General features: G+C 37.7%; 2 protein-coding genes across 6 annotated transcripts in view; one reads left to right on the top strand and one right to left on the bottom strand.

Annotated features, from left to right (window-relative positions):
* Positions 1 to 25,880, top strand: LOC145981302 (uncharacterized). 4 transcript variants are annotated; one of them, XM_083114493.1, is made up of 3 exons: positions 1 to 129; positions 18,012 to 18,128; positions 25,121 to 25,880. In XM_083114493.1, the coding sequence occupies exons 2-3, from the start codon at positions 18,069 to 18,071 to the stop codon at positions 25,286 to 25,288; spliced, it is 228 nt and encodes a 75-aa protein (XP_082970619.1). In that variant the 5' UTR covers positions 1 to 129; positions 18,012 to 18,068; the 3' UTR covers positions 25,289 to 25,880. The 4 variants fall into 4 exon arrangements, with proteins under 4 accessions (XP_082970619.1, XP_082970618.1, XP_082970621.1 ...); XM_083114492.1 differs by having other exon boundaries at positions 1 to 115; XM_083114495.1 differs by lacking the exon at positions 1 to 129 and adding an exon at positions 214 to 241.
* A 463-nt stretch (positions 25,881 to 26,343) lies between these two features.
* LOC145981293 (cilia- and flagella-associated protein 69-like) overlaps positions 26,344 to 27,532 on the bottom strand; it is a 52,740-nt gene continuing 51,551 nt past the window's right edge. For both annotated transcript variants that reach the window (XM_083114477.1, XM_083114476.1), the window contains exon 15: positions 26,344 to 26,690. In XM_083114477.1, coding sequence (XP_082970603.1) covers positions 26,538 to 26,690 — 153 coding nt within the window. In that variant the 3' untranslated portion in view covers positions 26,344 to 26,537. The remainder of the gene's footprint in view (positions 26,691 to 27,532) is intronic.

Genomic DNA, 27,532 nt, shown 5'->3' on the forward strand with positions numbered 1-27,532 from the left:
CTGCGGTATACATGTTGTGTTTTTGCTGTGCATTTTAGGAATTTTCTCTAAAATGCATTATATCACGGCAAACTGCAAATGATATGCAGCAAAAGGGATAAAGCAGAGTTGCGAGGTAATCATATTACGGTAAATATTTAAGTTTGGCAAATATGTCCATTTTGACGCATGTCCTTTTTTGCTATCAAATTGCTTTAGCTTAATGCAGTACCATATCGGATAGGTATTCTACAAGAATTTGGTAATGTTTTTGTTTTCGGTTTCTCTGTCACACTAAGAAGTTTGTATATATTGTTGTTATAGAAAAATAAACTTCAAAGGAAATAATTTACATATCAATAATGCCAACATGAAAGTTCAATACAACGTAGACCTGTTGCAAGCTTAGGCTATAGATGTAGATGATTGCAAAAAGCGGAGTGATGTACCGTATGAGCCCAAGTTCCTCTTGTTTTATTGCGATTTCATCATGCTGCGAATGCAATTTTAACACGGTTCGATTTCAATTTACTTCTGTTAAAACATACAGCGGAGTTTTAGCGATTACTTAAGATTTTGTTCAATATATGCTTTCGTAGTTAGGTTAGGAAGGCCAGGTTTGGTTCTTTTAGCATTAAAATAAAGTCCCTACATACATTCTACTAAGGTTCCGATTTACTTCTACATTTATTCCCACTAGTCTATGATACTTACAGTCGCTTGTCAACGGAAAATACATTGTCGATAAGGGTAAGACTGCAGAATATGGGCTGCTTAGGAGGAACGCGGTTCATAATTTTTTGGTAACGTTTTGTAGTTAGTAATCCGGAAAAGTAAGTTTTAAAGTGCGGAAAAAAAATTTTCTTTAAAAAAAACAACAGAAAAACGTGTTCAGGTTGGGCGGTATTGAAATCGTAGCAGCGAAGGAAAAGGCATATTCCTGCACAAATCTAGTGAAAGCAAAAAATGCCTGTGTTGTTAGGTAGCTAGGTTTAGTTCACTTAGCCTAAATAATAATTAGTCATTGTATTTGTGCTAATGAAACCTAACCTAACAGGCCTAACCTAACCTTGTAGGCATTCCTCGAAGAAATAATGAAAGAAACTGTGCGTAAACAATATGGACACGAACGAATGGAGAAATGCATTGCTTTTAGTAGCAGGAAAAACATTTTTACAGGCAATAATATAATAGTAATCGTAAAAGGAACACCAGAAAATGGAAGTAGAAGGTACGTACTTTCAGGGGATATAATTTTCGTTCGTCTATTTAGAGGGAAAAGGCAGCCCATGTTCTGCAGTGAGACCAAATCATTTTCAGTAGCGTTGTTGATGTTCGGGAATGTAGTTATGATCCACTTTAATACGAATGCATGTGGTTTTCTACGAAAATCTATCTCCGAGGCGCTATTGCTGCTGCCGCCATTTGATTTCTGCAAGAGAGCACAATACGCTCTCGTATTGTCCGTATATGCTAAATTGAATGAAAGGAGTGCTAATGTAACCTAACCTAACAGGCCTAACCTAACCTAGTAGGCATACCTCGTCCCCGTGATGGTTCGTGGGACTATCCTGAATTTTTGGGCTAAAGTCAATGGTTTTTAGGGCTACCCGTGGATGGTTTGTGGGAAATAAGGAACACCAGTAAGTACTCGTTAATGTAAGAAATATACATTATTTTCGTTAGAAATTAATTATTTCACCTAAAGAAATGTTCCGCAATGCAGAATAGTACGTTAGCAATGTAAAAAATTGTGAAATAAATCATTGATAGGTGTCTCCGGTATAGTAAAGTAGTACCGAAGCGTGCATGCTTGCGTAAGGTAATTTTTAATTTTCGGTACTAGTTTACTATCCTTCGGACACATTTATTTATTTTTACAGAAAAAACTACGGTACTACTTTACTATCATTTTCTGTAGCGTTGTTGATGTTCGGGAATGTAGTTTTGATCCACTTTAATACGAATGCATGTGGTTTTCTACGAAAATCTATCTTATATTAGAGGCCGCGGTGGCTCAGTCGGTAACGCGTCTGACTACCATGCTCAAGGTCCCGGGTTCGATCCCCGGCCGGTTCAAATCCGGGAACTTTTCTAACGGTGAAAGCGGCCCCGGTGCCCACCCAGCGTCGAATAACATGGGTACCTGGGGGAAACCCCGGGGGGTAAAGGCGGTCAGGGGCATGATGCTGATCACATTACCCCCACTCACGACCGGATCAAGAAAGTGTGGGGCGTTACCCCCACACCCCCTATACGCCTTCATGGCGTGGTGCTATGCACAGGGGAACACTTTACCTTCTTTTACTACTTTACTATACCGGAGACACCTATCAATGATTTATTTCACAGTTTTTTACACTGCTAACGTACTATTCTGCATTGCGGAACATTTCTTTAGGTGAAATAATGAATTTCTAACGAAAATAATGTCTATTTATTACATTAACGAGTACTTACTGTTGTTTCTTATTTCCCACGGTAAATGTCTGTTATATCGGAGGCACTTTTCTAACACATATTTTCAGTTTAAATTGTTCGTACTTACCAATTGTGTGTTGCGGAACCTATTTCAAGGTGCCATTATGCTTTTTACACGAAAATAACTTCGATTTTTCACATTACGAGTAATTATTTTGGGTCCTTTCTTCCGTTGCAGAACATAGAATATTTCGCGCACATCTGTGGATTATCACACGTCGTGCTTGTGTTTTGTCGATTTGGAGTGGACATGCAGTGTTGCAACTTTCTTAATCGAAAAATACCTACTTTCGTGTTCATTATGTCATTACAAACCATTGACGGATAGCTCCAAAGACCATTCCCAATAACCCCAAAAACCATTCACGATAGCATCAAAAACCATTGGTGGATAGCCCCAAAAACCATTGACGTTAGCCCCACGAACCACTTCCGGCAAGGTTAGGTTAGGTAAGCATAGTTAAAAAAATAAAAAATTCTGGTAAAAAGAAAGGCACGTTTGGAAACACTTCTTCCTCTCGCGAGACCGCGTGAGTTTCGACACTAGCGCCATCTGCAGGTTCATAATGGAAACAACGGCATAATGTTGTCGCTTCGTACAAAAGACTACTTTATTACATCAAACGTGCTTATTTTCTGTTGTGCAGCATTCCATAGTGACAAAATACCTCCACGAAGTTTGATAAATGCAACAGAAACAGATTTCCGTAAGTAGTTTCTCCTGTAAATTTGAAGAAAAGTGTCTCTGATATAACAGACATTTACCTTTCCCACAAACCATCCACGGGCAGCCCAAAAATTCACGATAGCCCCACGGACCTTCACAGGGGCGAGGTATGCCTACTAGGTTAGGTTGCAGAAAGCAAATGGCGGCAGCAGCAATAGCACGTCGGAAATAGATTTTCGTAGAAAACCACATGCTTTCGCATTAAAATGGATCAAAACTACATTCCCGAACATCAACAACGCTACAGAAAATGATTTGCATAAGTACTTTCTCTTGTAAATTTGAAGAAAATCCGTCTCCGGTATAGTAAAGTGTTACCGAAACTACTTACCATAATAAGTTCCTGTAGCATTGCTGAACATCGGGAAGGTGTTTTGTTTGATGTGGGAATGTTTCATAGCTGAAATTCATGTTGCTCGTTGAAAATTAATTCTCAGACGGAGAATAGCGTTTGGCCTTCGTACACCATCACGCGTCGTGATTGTGTTTTGTTCATTGGGTATCCAGTGTTTCAAACTGTCTGCGTTTGCAACGAGAGTTAGAAGGATGGATGTTGTTAGCGCCACGAACCATTGGCACGTGGTTAGGTTAGGCAAACATAGTTAAAATTTGGTGTCATGGTAGTATCAGGAATATATAAATATTGTGTTGTGAAACAAAAAAATTCGCGAAAATCGACAGTTTCCATTCCGAAAACTAACGCCTTATTTTTGCTTATTTTGCAATTTCTTGATGTTTCCCACTTATTCCAGGAAGGATAGCCCCAAAAACCATTCACAGATAGCACCACAAAAGATTACAATTTTCTTCGTAAAACAATGCGAAAAAAAATAAAATGAAAAGAAATAGATCTGATGAACTTTGTTCACGGACATTTCTTGGGTTCCGAAGGTTGAAACACTGCATAACAATTGAAAATCTAGAAAAGAGAAGCCCGACGCGTCATTATGTAGGAAGGTGTACGTGCCATATTGTGTGTGAGGCAAGCGGAAAGGATAGGAGAAAGAAGATCTGGTAATGTGAAAAATTGTTCTTACTTTCATCAAAACAACTTCGATACACCTTCAGGAATGTTCCGCAAAGCAGATACGTAAGTACGAATGTCAAAAATTTGACAAAAGACAAGCACGACACGTGATTATGTAGCAAGGTGTACTCGCTATATTGTGTCTCAGGCAAGCAAAAAGGCCTACCAGAAAGACGTACTGGTAATGTGAAAAATTGCAATTAATTTCATCAAAACAACGTTGATACACCTTCAGGAATGTTCCACGAAGCAGATACGAGTACATAAGTACGAATGTCAAAAATTGACGAAACTAAGAAGTTATAGGTGTTCGAAGGATAGTAAAGAATTACCGAACCCGGGACCCATGGCATCACAGCGCGATGTGCTAACCACTCATTCACAGGATCCGGCAGGTCGAAATATTGTCAACAGACGCACGCCACATGTGCCTAAGTATCTGCTATACATTTACATGAAAAATCATAAACCAAGATTTTGTGCTGAAATTGGACTCTTGAGAGAATCCTAGTCTGTCTCTGGATTCTCTTCGCTCACTTTCGACGCTGCTATGCCTCTTCTTTTAATTGATTCAGCATGGTGTATTCTTTGGAGCAGAACGTGTGTATTGCTGAAGAGTATTTTACTACTCATTCTTACTCATGTGCAAGAGGTTTTTCCAAGAAAAATCCCTTGCTTCTGCTGTACCTCACAAAGCAACTGTTTTACGACTAGTCAAACACCAACAAATGATCCCACAAATTGTTAAGAGTTGGTATTATTATTGAAGATTAGGCACACACAGAAGATGTACTAAGTAGAAATTTTCAGCGAAAAATGCAGGCTCGACCAGGACTCGAACCTGGGTCTCTGGCATACCGTACGATTTCTCTAACCACTGAGCTACTGAGCCAGCCTGGCCTCGCCTGTTTTCTCGCTGTGTGGAATCGTCTGCCAGTGCTACCACAATGGGATCTGTTGCCTTTGAAACACAGTAGACTCTTCGACATTGCCTGGTTCCTCCCAGTGTAGAGATGTTAATGCATTTTTCGCTGAAAATTTCCACGTAGTACATTTCTTGTGTGTGCCTTTTCTTCAATAATTAACATCTCTACGCTGGGAGGAACGAGGCAACGTCAAAGTCTACTGTATTTCAAAGGCAACAGCCCGACCCTGTGGCCGAGTGGTTAGCACATCGCGCTGTGACGCCAAGGGTCCCGGGTTCGAATCCCGCTAGGGCTTGGTTGTTTGTGAATGTACATTCATCAATTTCATCACTCATCCCCATCTTCACAAATTAGCCAAGAGGCACAAAACTCGATGTAAAATAAACTAAATCAAGCAATCAAAGGACAGATCCCATTCAGTAGCACTGGAAGAGAAGATTCCACGCAGGCAAAACAGCGACATCAAAAAATCAGGCGAGGCCAGGCCGGCTCAGTAGCTCAGTGGTTAGAGCAATGACATGGTATATCAGAGACCCATGTTCGAGTCCTGGTCGAACCTGCATTTTTCGCTGAAAATCTGTATGTTGGTATATATTGTTGAAAATCAATTCTCAGATATTTTCAGCAAATTAACAATATTTTTTAAAATAATGTAATTGCTTTTATTGGATACGTGCTAACATATATTTATTAACCCAGTAATAGCGTACATGATTAGTTTAGTGCAGAAAACCTCTTACGGTTTTGATGATATACATTTTCAAAGTTTGGGTTGTGCAACTTTTGAAACACTCTGTAGGATGCACAATTGCTAGTTTCCTGGCGCCTGATTTTTAGAGCTGGTGCCTAGCTTTGAAAAACAAAATTCGATCATTGACTATGCTATTCCTTTTCTCATTTATGTTTTTTGCTTTTCCTTCCCATCTCTGTCCACAGTCGCCAGGGGAAACTTATTTTCGGACTCTCCCTCGTATTGACAAAATTAGACATATTCTCTATATTCTACATTCGCTCCCAGTAAGAATTATTCATTATGAGTACAATTTATACAGTGATACTGAACAGGTCAAATATCTATTTCTAAATATCTAAATTAATAAATATAGTTGTGTGCATATTGCCAAAAGGTGGTAACTGAGACATGTACAGGGTTATTTAAAATGTTACCCCAGGGTTTTGAACGTTTATAGTACAATAACTAAACACACAGCAAAAAGGTCCATAAAGTATCTCTCCGAGTTTGGTGCATGCCTTACAGGTGCTTGATATGTGCACCCCTGGTAAGGTGGCAGACATCAATCCTAAAATCAAGTTCCTGCCACACACATCCCAATATATCACAATCAGTACCAGTAACTGCATGCGTGACCCTTTCTCACTGTTGTGCTAAATCACATGGTGGCCACTGAAGTAGAGGAGAGATCGTACAAGAACATCCAAGCCAGTGACCAGGAAATTCAACATTGAGATAAGCATAAGCTTCCCACCCTCGTGGAGATGTGAGGGAGCCCCATCATGTTGAAAAAAGAACTCCTCACTATCTTCCTGTAATCATGGAATTAGCCTCTTGTGCAGAATGTCTAGGTACACTACACTTACAACAGTTTGCTCAACTTGCCGAAGAAACTGCACAAAACATTCACTTTAGGGGAATCACAGTTGTGTTGCATCACTACATGAGTGTTTCGTGCCAAAATACATACATTTTGACAGTTCATCTTTCCAGATAGATGAAATGTGTACTCATCGCTAAAGTTCACTTTCTCAGCAAAACCATCTTCCTCCTGCTTTTCTTGGATATTCAGACAGAACTGGGAAGGACAATTGTGATCCTGGGGACTTGGTGCTTGCAACATTTGCACCCGGTAAGGTTTCATATGAAGACGTTTGTCGTTTGCAACACTGTTGGCTGCGACATTTGGAATTCCCAACTTGCGCGACATGTTGATTTCTTAGTGCTTCTAGACCTAAGTGGTAGGTGCAGTGGTAGCATCGTCGCCTTGTATTCAAGGGGTCCCAGGTTCGATTCCCGGTTGAGGCACATAGTGGTTCGGATCCCACTTCAAACTGTATGTCCAGTTCCAGTTAAACCCATTGTGCATAAAGTGGACTTAAAACACCAAATCAATTTTAGGGCTTCTGGCAAATGTTTCTCAATGTTTCGTTTTGCATCATACAGGCCGCCAGTCTCCTTGAACTACTTGTACCACATACAAATTGTATTGTCTGAAGGTACTTCTGTTGGATATTTTGTATGAAATCTCTGTTGTACCATCAAAAAGCATTTGTGTTCACCAGTGCATGCCATGTTTGTGTTAACTGCATTACACTGCCACCTAGTGGCTAAATCTACAATTACATGATGGGACCTATTGCAAGTGCAAACTTGGGAGAAATTCTTTATGTACTGATATGCACTTTTTTGCTGTATGTGTTATACAGAGCATTCGCTGACATTCGCTACGACACTCAGCAGCAAGCGGCCCAGCAGCAGTGCTTGTCTTTCCCGGTGAACGGGGTCCGGGAACTGACCCTATTACTCTAAACTTGTTTTACGAGGTTTAATATTGTGGTCCTATGTGGAAAGGGAACACCAGGAAATTTCGTTGCAAAATGTAGTTGTACTTCTCCACAATTCCTCTTTCCGAAGTAGCACTGGACAAGATAAATCCTTTGTTGTAATGTAAACTTTTGTGGTGCCATTTTAAGCCACAATCTTCAACACATGGACACGACACAACACAACTTCCGAGGGAGGATTATACTGCCGTCAGTCTGCAACGTCAACAGAAAGGGAAAGAGAGTGAAGGCAGGGAGAGTGAAAAAACCAGACTGTAGCGTGCAACTGTAGTGGACCCGTTCACCGGGAAAGACAATTGCTGAAGCCGGGCCGCTTGCCGCCGAGTCTCGTAACGAATGTCAGGGAATGCTCTGTAGTTGTTGTAATATAATATTCAAAACACTGGAGGGAATTATGAATCATCCTGTATAAATAAAACATGACAATACTCAATTACACTTAGAAGAAACAGAAAGGCAAATTGGAAGAGAAAGAAAAAATGTGACAAAATGCAGTTTCAAGATTAATAGCTAACAAGCATAGAAAATGTTTAAAGATATGGATTAGAGCTTGTTTTATTAACATTTTTGCTTAAGGATTTTGAAGAAATCTGCCAGAACATCATTTATGTTGTAAAAGAAGTTGGATATCAGTATCTTTAAGTATGTTTGTTTATAGTTCCAACTCTGAGGAATCTTATTATACATGGGTATGCCCAAGTGAAGTAGTGAATTGCAAGTCTTGATTATGTGAACTGTGCTTTACATTTTTAACAGCATAATAATAGTAAATTATGTAATATAAGATTTCCAAATGTTGGTTGGTATTCTCTTCATAAACATGTTAAGAATTGCAGTGTTCTGCTCAAGAAGGGTAAACTCAAGAAGCCATGTTTTGATAAAAATGCACTTGAAAGTATTTCAGGCAGGACAAATGCAAGAAAACCTTCTTTTACCTCATATTTTTCATTACTAAGATTTTCCGTGCATTGGTAACTTTTAGGAATAATATACATAATATGTAATAGATCCAGAGTTGGGGATGTCCACTAAATCTGGATAACTGATATCCCAATTTCAGATTTTCTGATATTAATTTTGGATGCAACGTATAATTTGGATAATTCAAATATCAGGTATCCAGACAATTTGTATATCTGAATATTTGAAATCCAGATAGAAAATTGTCAGACATTTGAATAAATTTGTATCTGGATTTGGCCATCCCAGCACTGTAAACTCGCAAAAAGTGTCTGTTTTTATTTTTCTTCTTCAAACCTCATTGTACACAGGAAAGAAGGGCAAACTCCACAAGCAATACATTTGAGCAGGGGTGGAAAAAACCAAAACCAATTCAGGCACCAGCCTTTTTTTTGGTGGGGGTTGGCAAATATGGTCTAAGTAGACTATGAATCCCACTAAGATAAAGCTACACATTTTGAAATATGGTCTTAAAACATCTAATTTATTAATTAATACAAGATTGAATTAAAGTTAATTAATTATTGCACCAGAGTGGGCTTTCTAAATAAGGCTTTACCGGTAACAGCATGAATAACCATGCAATATATTCTATTGGAGGGAATGAAGAATATAGAGAATGTCTCCAATTTCGTTAATTTTTGGATATACTAACTAAATTTGACCTTCTGATCACGAATCTGTTGTTAAAATGTGGGGGGTCACATGTGGAAATAGGGAAAACCGATATAAGTGGAAATTTTTTTTTATAGATATATCGCATTGTTTTAGGAACAAAATTTTAACTAAGCTTGCCTAACCTAACCTTACCGGAAATGGTTCGTGGGGCTATCTGTGAATGGTTTTTGGGGCTATCTGTGAATGGTTTTTGGGGCTATCTGTGAATGGTTTGTGGGGCTACCCGTGCATAATGTACTGATTGGAAGGCCAAAATAAGTTAATATACCGAATATTAACAAAATTTGAGATCCTTTCTTACCCTAACCTTACCGAAAATGGTTCATGGGGGATATCAGTTAAATGTTTTGCCAATGAGCACATATTGTAACAAAATATAACTTTTGTAGCACTAGCGTCCTCACTGCGCAAGATGCCATTTTTGTAGAAGAACTCTCGAACACTGTTGCCAAACTTACCTCTAATTAAAGTCCCCATTCCACATGCTCTTCTACCTCATCGTTCTCACTGTCGTCATCTTCCTCATTCTCCTCGCAGGTTGTGGGATTGTATAGCATTCCATCTAGCTTGAAAAATTCCAAGTGCTATCATCAAGTAACAAAGCAACAATTAATGCTCTGCAAGTAACGAAGGAAAAGTGTGGTAACGCTGTAGACAGCGAAATGAATGCCGAACATCACTTGTTCATATCATCAAACATGGTTCCTAGGTTTCTGTATTGAGAATGATCGTGGTAATGAATGTAATTTTGCAACATATATAGACGTAAGTGTAAAATTTTTTCACGTAACCCCCAAATCTTAACTCCAGATACGTTACCAGGACTGCATATTTAGTGACTATAAGAAGTAGGAAAGAAATTGGAGACATTTTCTGTATTGTTCATTCTTGCCATTCTATTATATCATCAGATTTTAAAATTCAACTAGGAACATTGAAATAATTTGTATTGGAGTGTTTATTATTCTGATTTAATTATGCACGTGATACAGAAATAACAAACATTAAAGACACATAATGTACTCAATATTTAAAAAAAAAAAGGTAATGGAAATTTCCATAAGCAAACTCAAATTATTTAAAAAATAAAAATTCAGGTGCCATGTAAAATTTTCAGGTGCCATGGCATTAGGCATTGTACTTCTGCCTTTGAGCATGCACAATGGGTGTCATGGAACAGGTTGATAACAGAAAATGGTCCAATATTTAGTTTGTCCTTATAGTCCAGTGAATAAAGGTTTCATGTCGGGAATAATTCCATAAAAGCTGAATTTCGGTCAGTTGTTAGAACACTGCTAGTAGTGCAAAATCCCAAAAGTCCCCACCCCTCCTTGTGGTGCTTCCCTCCAGCACCCCCCCCCCCAACATCAATTTCACAGACTTTCTGTTATTGACCTATATCTCTGCAACCAGTCATAGTAGGCAGGTCATCTTTTTTTTTTTTTTTAGTCTTAATCGTCAGTAAATGGGTTACAAAAAGAGTTTGTGTTTAATTTTTTGATAAGGCCTGTGATTTTGCCTTAATTCAAAAAATAATCTTCAAAAAGTTAATTTTTTCTAGTACTTTTTAAACTTTTAACTTTTGAACAAATTAAATGGCAATAAATTGTTTCAAAATAAAAGTTGTAGCCTATTTTATAAGCTTTAAAATGATATAAGTTTCAATGTATTTTAATGAAGGATACACCATAAAATGTGTCTCCAAATGGAGGATAGTACCAGGTGGTTATAATTAAAGTGACGGTATTCAGAGTGGTACAGCACGGGCTGTAATGAGAGTAGCAGTCTGAAACTTCGTAGATATGCTAATGAAGCAATGCGCTCGCGGATTATGCAAAAAAAAAAAAAAAAAAAAATAGTTCCAATTCTCGCCACCAGGGTAAAAAATGGCACTGTAAGCAGTCAAAACTTGGTATAGTTACAGAAGAAACAATATAAATCGCAGAAAACAATACTCTTTGTAATAAAATATCGCTACAATTTCACTATTCGAATTACATGAACATTACCAAAGGAAAAAGCAACAAGCGTCACCAACAACAACCAGGGAGCTCACACAATGGTTAGGCAATGTTACCGACTTTGACGTCAAAGTTACGGAAAATTCCACGTTTTGACTGCTTACAGCGCCATTTTTACCCTGGTGGCGAGAATTGGAACTTTTTTTTTTTTTTTTTTTTTTTTTTTTTTGCATAATTCGCGAGCGCATTGCTTCATTATCATATCTACGAAGTTTCAGACTGCTACTCTCATTACAGCCCGTGTTGTACCACTCTGAACACTGTCACTTTAATTATAACCACCTGGTACCAAAAAAAGTGTCTATCACAGTCTGGTAATTAAGTCCGGAATCATTGACTTTTTAATAAAAGCAGATACGTGGTAGTATTAATTGTTGTACCACTTAAGATATGTTCAGTCGAATAGCCAATCACCATCTGTGTTCTGAGATGTTTGTTAGAAGACTTTAGACGAACTGAACCCTTAATATGTGATTTTTTATATTTATAAATTTACCTTAATATTTTTAAAGGAAATTCAATTTACATACATCCTAATTTGCTTCCTGAAAGTAGGCATTATTGAAATTTATACAGTATTCAATTCATGTTTTGGATGTGTGCGACTTACTCACTATCATATATAAGCATAAAATCAAAATTTGTTATTTACTTACGTACAGTGAGTATATACTTGTCATAGACAAAGTTTTGGTGGCAACTGCCCCTTCTTGAGGTCAAGAAGTCGGCTTTACGAAACTCCTCAAAGCTTCGTCATTTAGAAAGGATATAGGTTTTTACATGGACAGGTTGAATGCTAGGATAATAAATTACTAAAACAGAACTATTCCCACATTTTAAAATCCCTTTAAACTCATGTAAAAAGTGTTAAAACCCATGTTACTATCTGATCACAATTCACATGTTGACTGGGACTGGTATGTACTCAAATGCGTGAGGTTGCGAGTGAGTCAATTTTCCTCCTTCCCCTAACTTCCCCTTCCATTACGTCATATAAAAATGAAGAAATGCGGAAGAATTTGAGTAGGGCGAGAAAGATATGCTCCAAGGACGATAATAAAAATAGTAATAGCAAGGGAGAGAAGAAAGAGGAAAAAAATATAAATAAGAAGTTAGGGGAAGGTAAGTATGTGGCTATCCCATATTTATGGGGAGTATCGGAAAAGGTGGAATGAGTAACAAAAGCTTATAGAATTAAGTGTGGGATGAAAGCCCCTAAATGTTTAGAGAAACATTTTATGAGTTGCAAAAGAGAAGGGATGAGAAAGGGTGATAATGTAGAAGGAAAAAGGGCGTATGCAGAATCAAATGTCAATGTAAGAAAGAATATGTAGGGCAAACTGGTAGGACCATGGGGGCCCGATGGAAAGAACACGATAAGGATATTAAAGATGGAAACCCCCGTACGGGATTATTTGAGCATGTATTGGAAGAGGAGCATGAGATAGTCACACGGGAAGTTTTACGCGAGAAAGACAAATTATTAAGTAGGAATGTTTATGAGGCCTCATTTATATTTAATTTGTGCGCCTGGACAAGAGATGGTGTAACGAGCGTATCGTCCCACAATTCCGTGTAGCCACACATGCGTTGAAAACTCCTGTCAGCGTGCATCGTTCGTAGTATAGGGCAGTTGATTGACACATCAACAACAGCATTTTGTAGTCAACTGAACATAGCGCAGTTCGTGCCAGATAAAGTGTTTTTGCGGGATGTTCTGCTTCATTACTTTAACATGCAGAAAAGTGCTACCGAAAGTCATCGTATTTTGGTGGAAGTGTATGGTGACCATGCGCTAGCTGAGGGAACATGTCAGAAGTGGTTTGCACGGTTTAGAAGTGGTGATTTCGGCCTGGAAGACCAAGAGCGACATGGACAGCCAAAAAAAATTGAAGACGAAGAATTGAGAGCATTGCTCGATCAGGATTCGTGTCAAACGCAGGAAGAACTTGCAGAAGCATTAGGCATTGATCAAACAACAGTTTCCAAATGCCTCAAAGCCATGGGAATGATTCAAAAGATGTCACATTGGGTTCCACATGAATTGAAAGACAGAGACGTTGAAAGACGAAAAACCATTTGCGAATTGCTGCTTCAAAGACAGAAAAGAAAGGGGTTTTTGCATCGCATTGTTACTGGCGATGAGAAGTGGATCCATTACGAGAACCCGAAACGAAAAAAGGCCTGGATGAAGCCAGGTGAACCAGGTCCATCACAACCGAAACGAGATATTCACTGTGCAAAGGTTATGCTGTGCATATGGTGGGATATGAAAGGTGTGGTGTACTATGAGCTGCTGCTACCGGGTGAAACTATTAATGGAGAACTTTATCGACGACAATTAATGCGTTTGAAGCAAGCTCTGGCCAGGAAACGACCAGAATGGGAGAACAGACATAATAAACTTATTTTTCAACATGATAACGCTTGCCCACATGTCGCAAAACCTATTTAGAAAATGTCGGATGGGAAGTTTTACCCCACCCGCTGTATTCACCAGACGTTGCTCCTTCGGACTACTACTTGTTCGATTGCATGAATAACGATTTGATTGGACAGCGGTTCACTTCTTCAGAAGATATCGAAAAATGGGTCTCTGACTGGATCGATTCAAAGGATGAGGACTTCTTTTGCCACGGAATCCGTAACTTGCCTGACAGATGGGCGAAAGTGGTGGCTCGCAATGGACAATATTTTTCTTAAGGTATTTATGTATTTTGTGTTTGAACTACAGCTTCAATCGGTGCGTAACAACCGCACGAATTATTTCCTAGACCAAATATGTTTAAATAGAGAGAGCAAGCTGAATAGAGAAGATGGGAATATTGATGAAATATGGCTAGGAATGTTGAAAAAATGGGAAAAGTGTGAATATAAAGAAATCAGATTCAACATTAACCCAGACATTGAGCAGGAGGCAAGCATCATACACGACTTCTCATTTGAAATGACGTAATGGAAGGGGAAGGAGGAAAATTGACTCACTCGCAACCTCGCGCATTTGAGTACATACCAGTTCCAGTCAACATGTGAATTGTGATCGGATAGTAACATGGGTTTTAACACTTTTTACATGAGTTTTAAGGGATTTTAAAATGTGGGAATAGCCCTGTTTTAGTCATTTATTATCCTAGCATTCAACATGTCCACGTAAAAAACCTATATCCTTTCTAAATAACGAAGCTTTGTGGATTTCCCGAAAGCCGACTTCTTGACCTGAAGAAGGGTGCAGTTGCCACCGAAACATTGTCTTTCACAAGTATATATTCACTGTACGTAAGTAAATAACAAATTTTGATTTTATGCTTAGTATTAAATTGTTTTATTATTTGAAAGAAAAACACACATCCATTGTAATTGATGATACGAAAATACTGAAATTTGTTTTACAATATATTTTGATATGAATTTCTCATTATATCGGTTCCCTTTTTCATCAGGTCTTCAATTAAAATCCTACATTTGGATAATGTAGTAGTACAGGCGAGATATCCCATTCAACACCAAACACCTATACTCTATCTCAGGAATCTCTGGAGCAGGGTCACACACAACTGTAGAGAAGGGGAGAAAGCGAGAGGGCAGAGCAAAGCAGTACATGCTGATTGAAACAGCTGGTAAATCCCATTTTCTCGCAAGTTTTCATTGGTCAAACTCAATCGAGTTACTACTTGCGCAGAGACTTTCTTTCATTTGCTTGCTTCATAAAATCCAGGGACAGAGTATAGTACCTCATGCTTGGTTATAATGGTCTTGAGCATGAAAAACCTAGTGCATCTTGCACAGAGATTTGACGTATAAAAATAAGTTTATTTCATGAAGGCTTTTCCCAGGTGAACAGTGTGAAGTTCTCTCTCATTTAAGTTGTCACACTTAGATTTTTGGGCTTCTTTAATTCCTTACTTGCACTATCTTGAGTTAGCTTCTGCATTACAATTGACAAGATATACATCCTTATGCTGTTTGTAGAGTGCACGTAAGAAGTACTATTGGTTTGCTCCAGAATTCATATCTAGTTTCTTCCAGCAAAAACACCACCATGTATTTTAAGATGGTCATTTCAAGGTGGAGCTCCAAATATGATGACTCTCTTATAGTGTCCATATAGTTGTGGCCAGCCCAGAACCACTGAATCCGATATTTTGAATATTTGTTTATCGCATGCAATAATTGGAACTGTCCTGTTTTCAGAAGATTTACAGCTTTTAGAGTGGCGTCAAACCCATGTCATATCATTGCGACTTATTTAGTCATCAGGAAACAAAAGCAGCAGTGCTGTTGCATTACGTGGATGAGTTGAATTCTGAAGTGCTATCCAAACTATGTTGCACTACGTTGCTATCAACTCCTAATGCAGTTCATAACATGTCAACACCAGGCAGTTTCTGTACGTGCAATTTCTTAACTCATCCCATCTTGAAGGCTGAAAGGTTCTGAGCTTAAGTCAGTCACTCACTCTCTAGCATTCTTAACCCCGAAAGTTTATGGCTGCATCAACACAAGTCTTCCATCTGCTGTCCCTATCCTGAGCAAGATCAATCCACTCTTTTCCATCTTTACAGATTTCTCAACGTTATGCCTTCCTTGGCCTTCCTACAGGTCTCTTACCATCAGGTTTCCCAACAAGAATCATGTAAACTCTTCTTTCCTCTCCCATTCGTGCCAATGGCCTGCCCATCTAAGTCTGCTTGACTTAATTATTCTAATAATATCTGGACATAAAATGCATATTATGTAGTTCTAAATTATGTAACCTTCTCCACTCACCTGTCTCCTCATCCCTTTTAGGTCCAAATATTTTTCTAAGGATTTTATTTTCAAATACTCTTAATTTATGTTCTTCTTTTAATGTAAGGGAGCAAGTTTCGCATCCATATAATACAGGCAAAATTACTGTTTTGTATATTTTAACCTTCAGTATCTTAGATATTAAACGAGAGAATAAAAGTTTATGAAGAAAAAAGTGTTCTGAGCTTAGCGCTTTCCGGAAATGAATAGTTATTGGGAAACATCCCAATTTAGTATACTCATTTTGACATGGTTAGAATGGACTAGTTTGATTCACTTTCGTCAACATGAGGATGTCAGAATAATACAATTTCTGTATCATGATTTCATGAAAGAACCTCGGTTATCTTGTTATAAGTGGCCTTGTTGTCAACCCAGATCAGCTGATTTCTAACGGAGAAGTACAAAGCAACAGTGGTCCGTAGATACCTCAATGGCTGACAATACTATGTACTTGTGTGTAATAACTACAGAGAAATCGTAAAATATGCTGCAAGAAAACATTGCACTGGACTTTCCAAGTGTTGAATGGAAAATCTTGCTTCCACTAAATGATTCGAGTGAAGGATACAATTTTGAAACCTGATCAAGAAGGGAAAAGATCTTATGAAAAATTCATAAAATATTTTCTAAATAATGTTCACTATTTTTGTGTCATTAATTACAATGACTATGTGTTTTTCTTTCAATCCATTTTCAGAAATCAAATTGAGTTGTATATAAATTGTATTTCTCTTTAAAATATTTTTTAATATAAATTTATAAATATAAAAAATTGCATATTAAGGGTTCAGTTCATGTAAAGTCTTCTTAACAAACACGTCATAACTTTTCAAGATATAAAATACTATTGTTTAGTTCGAGAATTATTGAGACTTTCAACGTGCGGTTATTCGCATAAAGAATTATCAGTAGTGAGTTTTTCTACAAAACTATTATTTTTTTATTTTTCAAAACTAGATTTATTAATATATTAGTGAAGTTTGTACTATTTGGAACATTTCTGGAAAAAAATGAAGTTGATAGGTGCCACCATTCCCGAGATATATCAAATCAAAAATATCCAATATGGAGGAATCTTTTCAAGTAAATTAAAAACACCAGCTCAACTCTTTTCAAGATGGCGGCCGTCAGAAGGCAGATGACGATTGACTACTCGACTGAACATATCTTAAGTGATACAAGAATTAATTCTACCAAGTCTGTTGTTCTTATTAAAAAGTCAATGATTCCAGACTTAACCACTGGACTGTGATAAAGATACACTTTTTTGGTACTATCCTCCATTTGGAGGCACATTTTATGGTGTATCCTTCATTAAAATACATTAAAACTTATATCATTTTAAAGCTTATAAAACAGGCTACAACTTTTATTTGAAACAATTTCTTGTCATTTAATTTGTTCAAAAGTTAAAAGGCAAAAAGTTTATAAAGTACAAGAAAATTTTCACTTTTTGAAGATTTATTTTTTAATTTATGGCAAAACCACCAACATTTTTGAAAAATTAAACAGAATCTTTTTTGTAACCCATGTAATGAGTATTAAGAATCACAAAAGATGACCTGCCTATGACGATTGGTTATAGAGATATAGGTCAATAACTGAAAGTCTGTGAAATTGATGTTTGAGGGGGCACTGGGGGGGGGGGGGTAGTACCGCAAGGAGGGGCAGGGACTTTTGAGATTTTGTACTAACAACTGACCAAGATTCAGCTTTTACGGAATTATTCCCGACATTGGCCCCCTTTTTTTTTTCTCCTTTCTTGACTGGCCTATTAGTGCCTGCAACACCCCAATTTATACAAATGTAATATAATCTCATGTCCACCATTTTTCTTTTAGCGGTGCAGAACTAGTTTAATTTTTTTTGGAATGGACGTGAAAATTGCATTCTGAAGGATGACTCCATTTGACGATTTTGTGTACCTTGTTAATTCCATTCTACTAGGAGAAGAGCCGGTGAGTAATATTGTTTGACTGTTAAATTAGGGGTCCTTCATCCACTGTACCCCCTTGAGAATTATGATGATTTTTTTTCGAATCAACAGATTTCAAAGTTTTACATAATATAAAATTGCTTCCAGCATGCAAAAAAACACAAATAATGCATATTTGATCACAAAGTATGACCCTCGTATGAAAAACCTTGTATCTTGAGTACTTTTGTCACTTTTTATTAGTAAAAATCATTTGTATGCACACTAAAATAGCAAAAGAACACATCGGAAATTGCTATCCATGTTGGGTGCTATATTCACTTGCACAAAGAGCCTTCGGGCTGTTCTGCTCACGGTAAGGCAACAGTCATACTTTATTTAACAAAGCACATCTCCATGAGCTAAAAACAATGGGAAAGGTCATAAACAACTGAGCTGATACCGATGTCAATACTTGTAAAATTCAATTTTAAAATAATAAAGGCTGGTTACGAAGTCATACTAACTCGTCACTTCACATTCCTTTCATGACATGAAATAACTCCAAAATTATTCTCATCTAGCATTATAATACTTTGAGATGCGTTGGTCTAATCATTACGGCATCTGACTGCCAAGTAGGAGATCTGTGTTCGATTCCAGGGGTGGATGATCTAAGGTCACCATATACTGGATCAAATAAAATGGCTATTTATATTTGCGGGTTTTGAAAATTCAGGAGATTTGTGGGATTTTTGTGCATAATTATTACGATATCCCTGGTGTCCAAAGATTGAGAATGACAAGATGCTTAAGAACAGAGATATTATAGCATGTATTCATTATCTAGCTTACATGTAGTTAAGGTCCCTAAAATTTGTGTAAAATAACTGTCCTGGCAAGGGAATTAATGTCAAAAAAGTAAAAGATTGAATATTCATTGAATAACAAAAAAAATGGTGTGACGTCCAGTTAATGAAAAGTAAAGTTCTTAATTAATATTTTATGTTCATTATTATAAGTAGTGTTGTACACAACTCTTTAGAGGGGCCTCTGTGATGGTGTAGTGGTAACGTCTTTACCTTGTAATCAAGGATTCCGGGTTTGATACCCTCTTTTAACTGTACGTCCAGTCCTGATTAGCCTATCTGTGCTTAGAGTGGACTTGAAATAAAAACTCAAAGTCGATCTTCTTTCGTACCGTCATTGAAAACCGTGGGGTCCTAATGTAATCTCGGTGGAAGTAAATAACCCTAATTGGCCGATACCAGCAGTCACACAAAAGACTGACATACAAGAGAAGAGGACAAGAAGAATTGCTGAATCCATGTCCTGCTGGTATGTAGATAAAACAAAGCTAATTTCACAGTGACCTTTAGCAAGAACTCCGCAACCACCTGACCCAGCATTAGCATGGTGTGTGGTTTAAGAACATCCACCTATCTTACCCCCACGAGCTTTCAAGCAAGAATTGGCAATGAATGGTTCATTTATTTCGACAGCTTTAGCTAAACAGTTACATGCCTTCACAGTCACGTTTGGGTTCAGGTCCTTTGATCTTGCCATCTGCTTCCCAGGATGGTATGGGTTTATGATCCAGTGTTTCTAGGAAAATCTATGGAACTTCTTGTGGCTGTCTCCCAAAGTCACAAGGAAGGGTGGATGAACTTCTAAAAAGAACAAATGTTGAGACGAGCTGTTGCTCGTGCCTGCCTAATCTTCTATCCACTGAAAATCGGATGGTACTGGCAGAAAAAATTAAGCCATACCGATGCTGATACCGATAGATCGGTATTGGCTCAACCCTATAAACAACATAATCTTCATATACCATGCAAAATATTTTACTGCCGAGGGTGAAGGTTACCTAAAATTATTGTACTAATGGTGTGGTTGAACTTCCTATTCATCTGGTGACTCGCTATAATATGAATTTCATCATGACTATGGGTATATGGATGTTTACAAATGTGTGTGATTGTTAAGTGCCTATATCATATTTAATTTTTTTGTAAGGTGTGTGATACTTTTGATGTAGATAATTTTTTTCTGCAGGTGCTACTATTTTCCCTTTTTTCCAAATGAGAATCCTGATAATATTTAAGTATCAAAATATCATAAGTAGGCTTGCCAAATATCATGTTTTTGCAAGATTGCGCTGCAAAAATTTATATAATATTGTTTTAATATAATACATATAATGATTATTCGGTACTTTTTACATCCTTATCCAGTATTGGCAAAGAAGGTCTGGTAATTTTCAACATTTTATTTATTTAATCAACTTTAGTATTTAGCCTATCATAGAATTTATTTCCAGATGGCAAACTATGTGTAAGTATGATATTTAACCCCAAAGTGTAACCAGTATACCTTTTATCTTGGATACTTTTGATATGGAATTTCAAATTATTGAAATTTGACTCTATTATTGTAGGCAACTTCTACTTTAATGCTCACAATCAAAATTTTCACAATGACAATTTTGAAATGAATATATTTCTCAGTCTTCCTTTCTGCAGCAAGTAAGGCAAGAACATTCAGATAGTTTTTAGGATGGCAAAGATAAGGAAAGTTCCTCCACAAAACAGTTGTGGCAAAGTTTTCTTGATGGGCCCACCCTGGATGATGTCAGTGCAGGTATACAGACACCTTTCATCTAAATATTTTGTAAAATCATCTGGATATTCAATTATCCAAATAATCTGAAACTAATAGCATCAACTCAGTTATCTGGATAGTGATAAATTTAACACATTGAATCCCAGCGTATTTAAATTGGCAATAACTCAGAAACCTGGGCATTTTATGTGATTTTCAACAATGTGGAACAATTTATTTTTTGGTCTTACTATACATGTGTTATATATCAAAATAAAGGCAATTTCTTTGCCTATACGATAAAAAAGAAACAATTAGAATCTGTGTATTCTTGCGTGTGCTAGAGATGTTCAACATAGTCCCTGTTTTTCATATAATGAAAAAGTCCGTACTTCTATTACTAAACAGTGGCGGTGATTGGGTTCCAAAACTAGGAGGGCATGGTGTACACATTAATGGGAGCAAGAGCAATTTACTTTTCTTTGGTACATAAGTTATAGCATAGAACAGGGACAAAGTGACAAAAAGTGGGGGGAAACTGTCCCCCCTTGCCGCCACTAACCCTTAGTATGAAACAGGCGGTGTGCAAGTAAATAAGTAAGTGTTCCATTTTTTTTTTCGATATTTCAAGTAAACACATTGGTCAAGTGCTTGGGTGCCCATAGGAGTTTTCTCGGGGGCGGGGGGGCTTCAAGATCCTCAGGGGGGACTCATCGTAACTCCAAACATTCAAGTGATATTGGCCCATACTATGCACGTGCATGGGACACTCGCCATATTCAGGATGTTCGTGCATAGCAGGAGCATGGGATTTAATGTGTTAATACTGATGAATTAAATTATCCAGAAACCCATGAACTAGAGATGGGATCTGTAATATATCAGGTACCTCTTAATCCTGACAGACACCCACACATCTCTTATCAACCTTCTCCAAAAAAATACACCATGTTTCTGAAAATAGTTGAAACCAAGGTAGTCTAGTCAGTAGGGCATCTTGACTGCCATGCAGGAGGCCCGGGGTGGGTGATCTAGGGTCAGAATTTTTCCATCATTGCCCCCACATAGAGCAGGTCTGTGTCTCACCCAGCCTCAAATCAATGGGTACCTGGGGGCAACCCTTGGGTGTAAAGGCATGGTGCTGATTACATCATCTCTAAAATGGCCGAGATTGAGAATGTGTGGAGGGAGCCCTACAGTACCTGCACATCTAAGTGTACCTTCATGGCTCGGTGCTATATGCACAAGGACTTAACCTACTGAAAATTGTTGGACAAAGTTTAAGTTCACTAGATATCCTAATTGCGACTACTACAACAGTTCGAAGTGGGATCTGAACCAAGAAGTCCATTAAGAATAAATCGTTGTAAAATTGAATATGACTTTGAGTCATCTTGAATATAATCAGGGTGGATAGAAATCATGATATTTATTTTAATGATTTTTATAAATTTAAATCAGTTCTTTTATTTACATCGATTTTTTTAAAAAAAATTAAACGTGCTTGATTGCTTGTATGTTGTTTGGCACTATACATATAGGTGGGTTTCATGTGACATCAGGATTCGCAATGCCGACATGTTCGTGGCCAAGTTGTTTGTTGTCTGCAAGGAAATACACACCACGTAGCATTCGTTACACCTGCAATGCCAACTGTACGTTTGTTAGTACTTTTAAAATGTCGGTAACATTGCATAAAATTAATGACAATGTTGTGCCATCTTGAAATAGTACAGTAATTTTTCATATTTCAAACCACAGACTATGGTTCAAACTCTGCACAGTCGACAAGAAAATATGAAGAAAAATGAAGTTCTTTTGCGGTGTAGATTCATATGAACTGGACGATAATGAAATGAAAAGGGGCGTAAACCTTTGGCCAACTGTAGTTGATGTGTGTTTACTTGCTTGACCTAGCAACCTGGAATCAATTTGTTTTTGTATTTATTAGTATTAGGATTCTGCTTGAAATAGTTACATCCAGTACAGATTAACTGTAAATTCCAAGGCTCTGCCATTATCACCACTGTTTCTTTTTAACGCTTGATCAAGCGCTGTAATTTAAAATGTTCAGTTGCTCATAAACAGTAATTTTACCCCTTGCTTTAACAATTTGGGATTTCCGTGGTGGAGTGGTTAACACAACATGCTACGATGCCAGGGGTCCCAGATTCAAATCCTTGACTGCGCATTGGTGTTCTTTGTAAGTGTTCTTTATCAATTTCATCATATCATCACTCAGCCTTGTCTTCACGATTAGCCAATAGTGGCAGAAAAGCGAAGTAAAATAAACGAAATCAATCTATCAATTTGGGATACGTTGATATATCATTAATGCTTTAACCAAGCAGTCCTTTTTTTCTAACTGTATGCAAAGCCTACTACAGGCACCTTTTCTTCTGGATCGGATAACAATAACAGTTTGTGTTAACAAACAAAATATAAATATTCAAGTACAAAAGTACAATCATCAAGATGAATTTAACTTTGAACCGAATACTGCACAATGTACCATCGTAAACATGGTTCAACTCTCCTGCCTGCCTGCTTGAATTCCGTATGTTTAAAAGAACTCGCTTTAATCATGGCTGCTCGATCCACATTGCAACAGTTTGTGACGTAGGTGAAACACACCTATATATACAGGGTGTTACTAAAGATCGTTTCCAACGCTTAGGAGGTGATTCTACAACAAAATAAACACAAAAGTTCATGTGACGAAATGCCGAAAACGGCACCCATTCAGAGTTATTGAAGTGGGAAAAAGTGTGAAAATTATGTTTACAACAAATAGTGGCACAACGGCCAACCATATGACCGCGGCGAAGGGCGTTCCACAAAGAAATGCGGCATGCTCTATTCAAAAAAGCACATGGCAGATGTGTGAAGTTGATGCGCAAGGGATTCCCCAAAGGAAGTCTGTTGAAGTCATGGGGGGTAGGGAAGAGTTTAGCGAGATGTGTTATCCACGAAAGACATATGTGAAGACTGACAACTAAGAAGAAAGCGCGAATGTGCGTAGAGGACATCACCATTATGTAGAAAAACAAAGATGATGGTGGTGGTGCGCTAGGTTGAATATGTGTTGACATGTTCACTGTGTGCAGAGTGGAGGTGCCGAGGGAACCACATCACAGACGATGTTCAAACTGTCTGCCATTAACTTCCATGCAGAGGTGACAATGCCGAATCAACGAGTGTCTAGTGTGAGCAAACAACCCCACGGTGTCGCTGCAGCGATATTAATGTGTGCAACGAGATCCTCAACCGACACGACAGGTGTTTCATATACGAGACGTTCTATCTCTCCCCATAGAAAGAAGTCCAGTGAAAATGATTGATTGATTTGGTTTATTGTACTTCGCGTTTTGTGCCTCTTGGCTAATTTGCGAAGATAGGTATGAGTGATGAAATGATGAAATTGATGAATGGGCATTCACAAACAACCAAGCCCGAGCGGGATTCGAACCTGGGCCCCTTGTCATCGCAGCATGATGTGCTAACCACTCGGCCAGTGAAAATAAAAATAATAAAACACACTGGATATACTCTATAATTGTAACTTAAAATATTTGTATAGCTTTTGTAGCTGAATTTTGGCAATTTTTTTTAATGAAAGTTTGCAAAATATCAGCTGCCATGTTTATTTACAGCTTAATGATAATGACACTATGTATATATTATTATTCACAAAATAATTGCTATTTTTGCCTATAAAAAGTATTGAATTTTAAATCAAGGGAACTTACAGTTTACGTATTACATTTTTTCCTCTCATGTGAGCTTCACCTCTTCAGTACTGAATTTTTCCTTGCTTTTCCTATCTTAAAGCCTAATAAACATCACTGAATGTTACAAGATTAATGTACTTTCACCAAGTGATTCTGATACATACAAAATCCTTATGCACATTATTCTGTAAATTATTTCTTTAAAATGATTTAAATCTTAGTTTAAATCAATTCACCTTGAATATAATCCACCTCTTTTTTTTTCATTCAGTTTTAAGCAAGATTATGCATAAATATGATAAGGTAAGGTAAACTTCCCCATGCATATTGCACCGTGCCATGAAGGCATATTTTGGGAGGTTGTGTGGGTATAGCCCCACACATTCACAATCTTGGCCATTTTGTAGGTGATGTGAACAGCACCACACCCCAGGGTTGCCCACAGGTTCCCATTAATTCAAGGCTGGCTGAGCCCCAGAGCTGCTTTATGCAGGCACAAGGTCTGAAAAATTCCGACCTTAGATCACCCGTCCCGGGAATCAAATCACTGTTTTCCATGTGTGGTAATCGGACGCCCTGACAACTAGACTATTGTGGATCCCATAAATATGTTACCTTTTACTACATTAGGATGTTGGCATGTTGCTTGAAATACATTTTGTGGGAATTGATGGTTACCCATTACCATTCTTCTCGCCCACAGACCATAGAAGACTTCATATTGCTAATTGGAACATTCGTAGCATTCGTAGCTTTTATTCTCTGGTGCTGTTTTCCAATCGTGCCAAAGGAATCCAACCCACCGTCCCAGTATGACAGCCGCTACAACAGCTACAAGAAGCTGGATGTGTCATACGACTCCAATTCTTAGCAGGCCTGCCGTTTGCCATGGACTTTCAATGAAGACTGGATCAACTTTTCGTAACCATTCCTCTCGATGTGGAAGGTAAACTTGGAAGAATGGAAATGATGGAAATTTTTGGAATGTAACCAGTTTTATTTTTTCTGGTAACTGTTATGTTCGTGGCGTACCATGTGCATTCCTATAATGTTTTCCACCTTCCAAGTTTTCTTCATGTTTACTATAACCGCTGCTAGTCATGTACTGATTTTTTATGTAAGTTACTTAATATCTGTGATGTCATGGTGATGACTTTTTAAGTGTATTGTATCCGATAATTGTGTTTGTAAACCTTTTTTGAAGCTTTTTTTTTGTTATAATTTAATTTATTTGCTCTTGGTCACTGGCTGATCATAATTTATTACATATATTTTTTTAATATTTATTTTTTGAGTACTTGTACTTAATAACTTAAAAATGCCAAAGTGATAATTATGATGTATTTATTTGATGTGCACAGTTAACAGTGTCACAGAGAAGAATTCTTAAGGACAGGTTATTATCTTTGTTACGTGATGTATCATTTGGGAGATGTTGGTGACAATTTATGAATAAATTTATTATGTACAATTTTTGTACGTTATCTTAATTAAGTGGTGTGCAGTACGCAACCACTCTAAAAGTTGCTAGCATGGTTCCGTTCAACTTACCTTGTACAAACAACAAAATGCTAATTGCCCTTACCTGTAACATGTAACACTCCTTTTCTGATGCAAATAAGGTCTGGGGCCTGCCCAATGATGCAGTGGTAGCGCCATTGCCTTGTAGTGGTTTGGATCCCACTTTAAACTGTAGGTCCAGTCCCAATTAGCCTTACTGTGCATAAAGTAGACATAAAACACCAAATGAACCAACCAAAGCAAATAAAGTCTGTCTGCAGAGAACAATACACTAGAAAGAGAAATGGACTCGGAATTCCTCACTGGACTTCATTTTCCTTAAGAAAATTCCTTGAACTACACGCAAAATGTTTTCCAGTAGTTGAATAAAATAAAAATCTGAGTAAGCCTACAAACAGGTATATTTAAAATGTACTGATAGTGTACACTATTTTATTTTCTGACTACACAATCTAAAATCCAAAAAAAATTCTTATTCGTCTACTGTGATACAGTTCATAAGGACAGATTTGCACATTCAACTTTATTTTTCTCTGCATTGTTTTCACAAATTCCACACACCTTTCCTGGATGGGATGGAAGTGACAGGGGTCAACAAATCAAGCAGTTTCAAATTCCTCTTCGGAATCACTTGAGAAATCGCAACCAGGAGTTGAAACATGACTGTTTTCTGGTGTTACTTGTATGGGTTCAGTTTCATGCGGTTCATTATCAGGGACGCTCTTCACTAGTACATTTCTTCCGCAGAATTTCTGAAACAAAGAAATATTATGAATATATATAATGACGACGGATGGGTCTTACGGAATGAGAATTTTTTTTGAAAGTGTTGTTGCTTGCTATGGGGAGAAAAATACATTTGAAGGAAAGCCTTTCTTGCCACTGTGAAAACGTTGATTCAGACACTTCAAAAAATTAAGAATGCACACCATTCAAAATTTCCTGAGTGTTTGGGATCCAAAAAATTGTGAAATTATTTCTTGAAGTCAGAATCGGGATAAGATATTTTTTCCTGATTTCAGTACTGACATCATCTGGGATCCTGCATACCCCTTAGGTGGGCAGTGCTGCTGGACATTGAAGAAGGGATAAAACCTGCAGTGCTCATTGAACTTCCACTGTAGCACACACCATAAATCCACTTTAGAAAGCACTGTCCTCCCCCCCCCCCCCCCCATTTTAGGCATTGCTTGAGAGGCAATGGTTTAATTTTTGGATGTCAAATCAGGGATGACGTTGATTGTCACATTTCTCTTAATGATATACTATTATTGTATATAAGAAATTTTATGTTTCCATGTTTCTGATTGGATAATTTATTTTATTATTACGAGGGGCGTATCATAAAGAATTACACTTTATTGTATTCGATACATACAGACATAGATACATTTAATCGGCTATATGCACTTTCTCAACATAGTCCCCCTGGAGCTGTAGACACTTACGCCAGCGGTGTGGAAGTCTTTCGAGACCATTTTGAAACCAGTTCTTTGGAGTTGTGTGCACCCATCGCTGGACAGCCTCATGCAGTTTCTCACAATTGTTGAAATGGTGACCACGCAGGGGCTTCTTCATGGCGCCAAACAAGTGA

The sequence above is a fragment of the Lepisma saccharinum genome, chromosome 29, assembly GCF_977018435.1.
Source record: "Lepisma saccharinum chromosome 29, izLepSacc3.1, whole genome shotgun sequence".
Classification (NCBI taxonomy): domain Eukaryota; kingdom Metazoa; phylum Arthropoda; class Insecta; order Zygentoma; family Lepismatidae; genus Lepisma; species Lepisma saccharinum.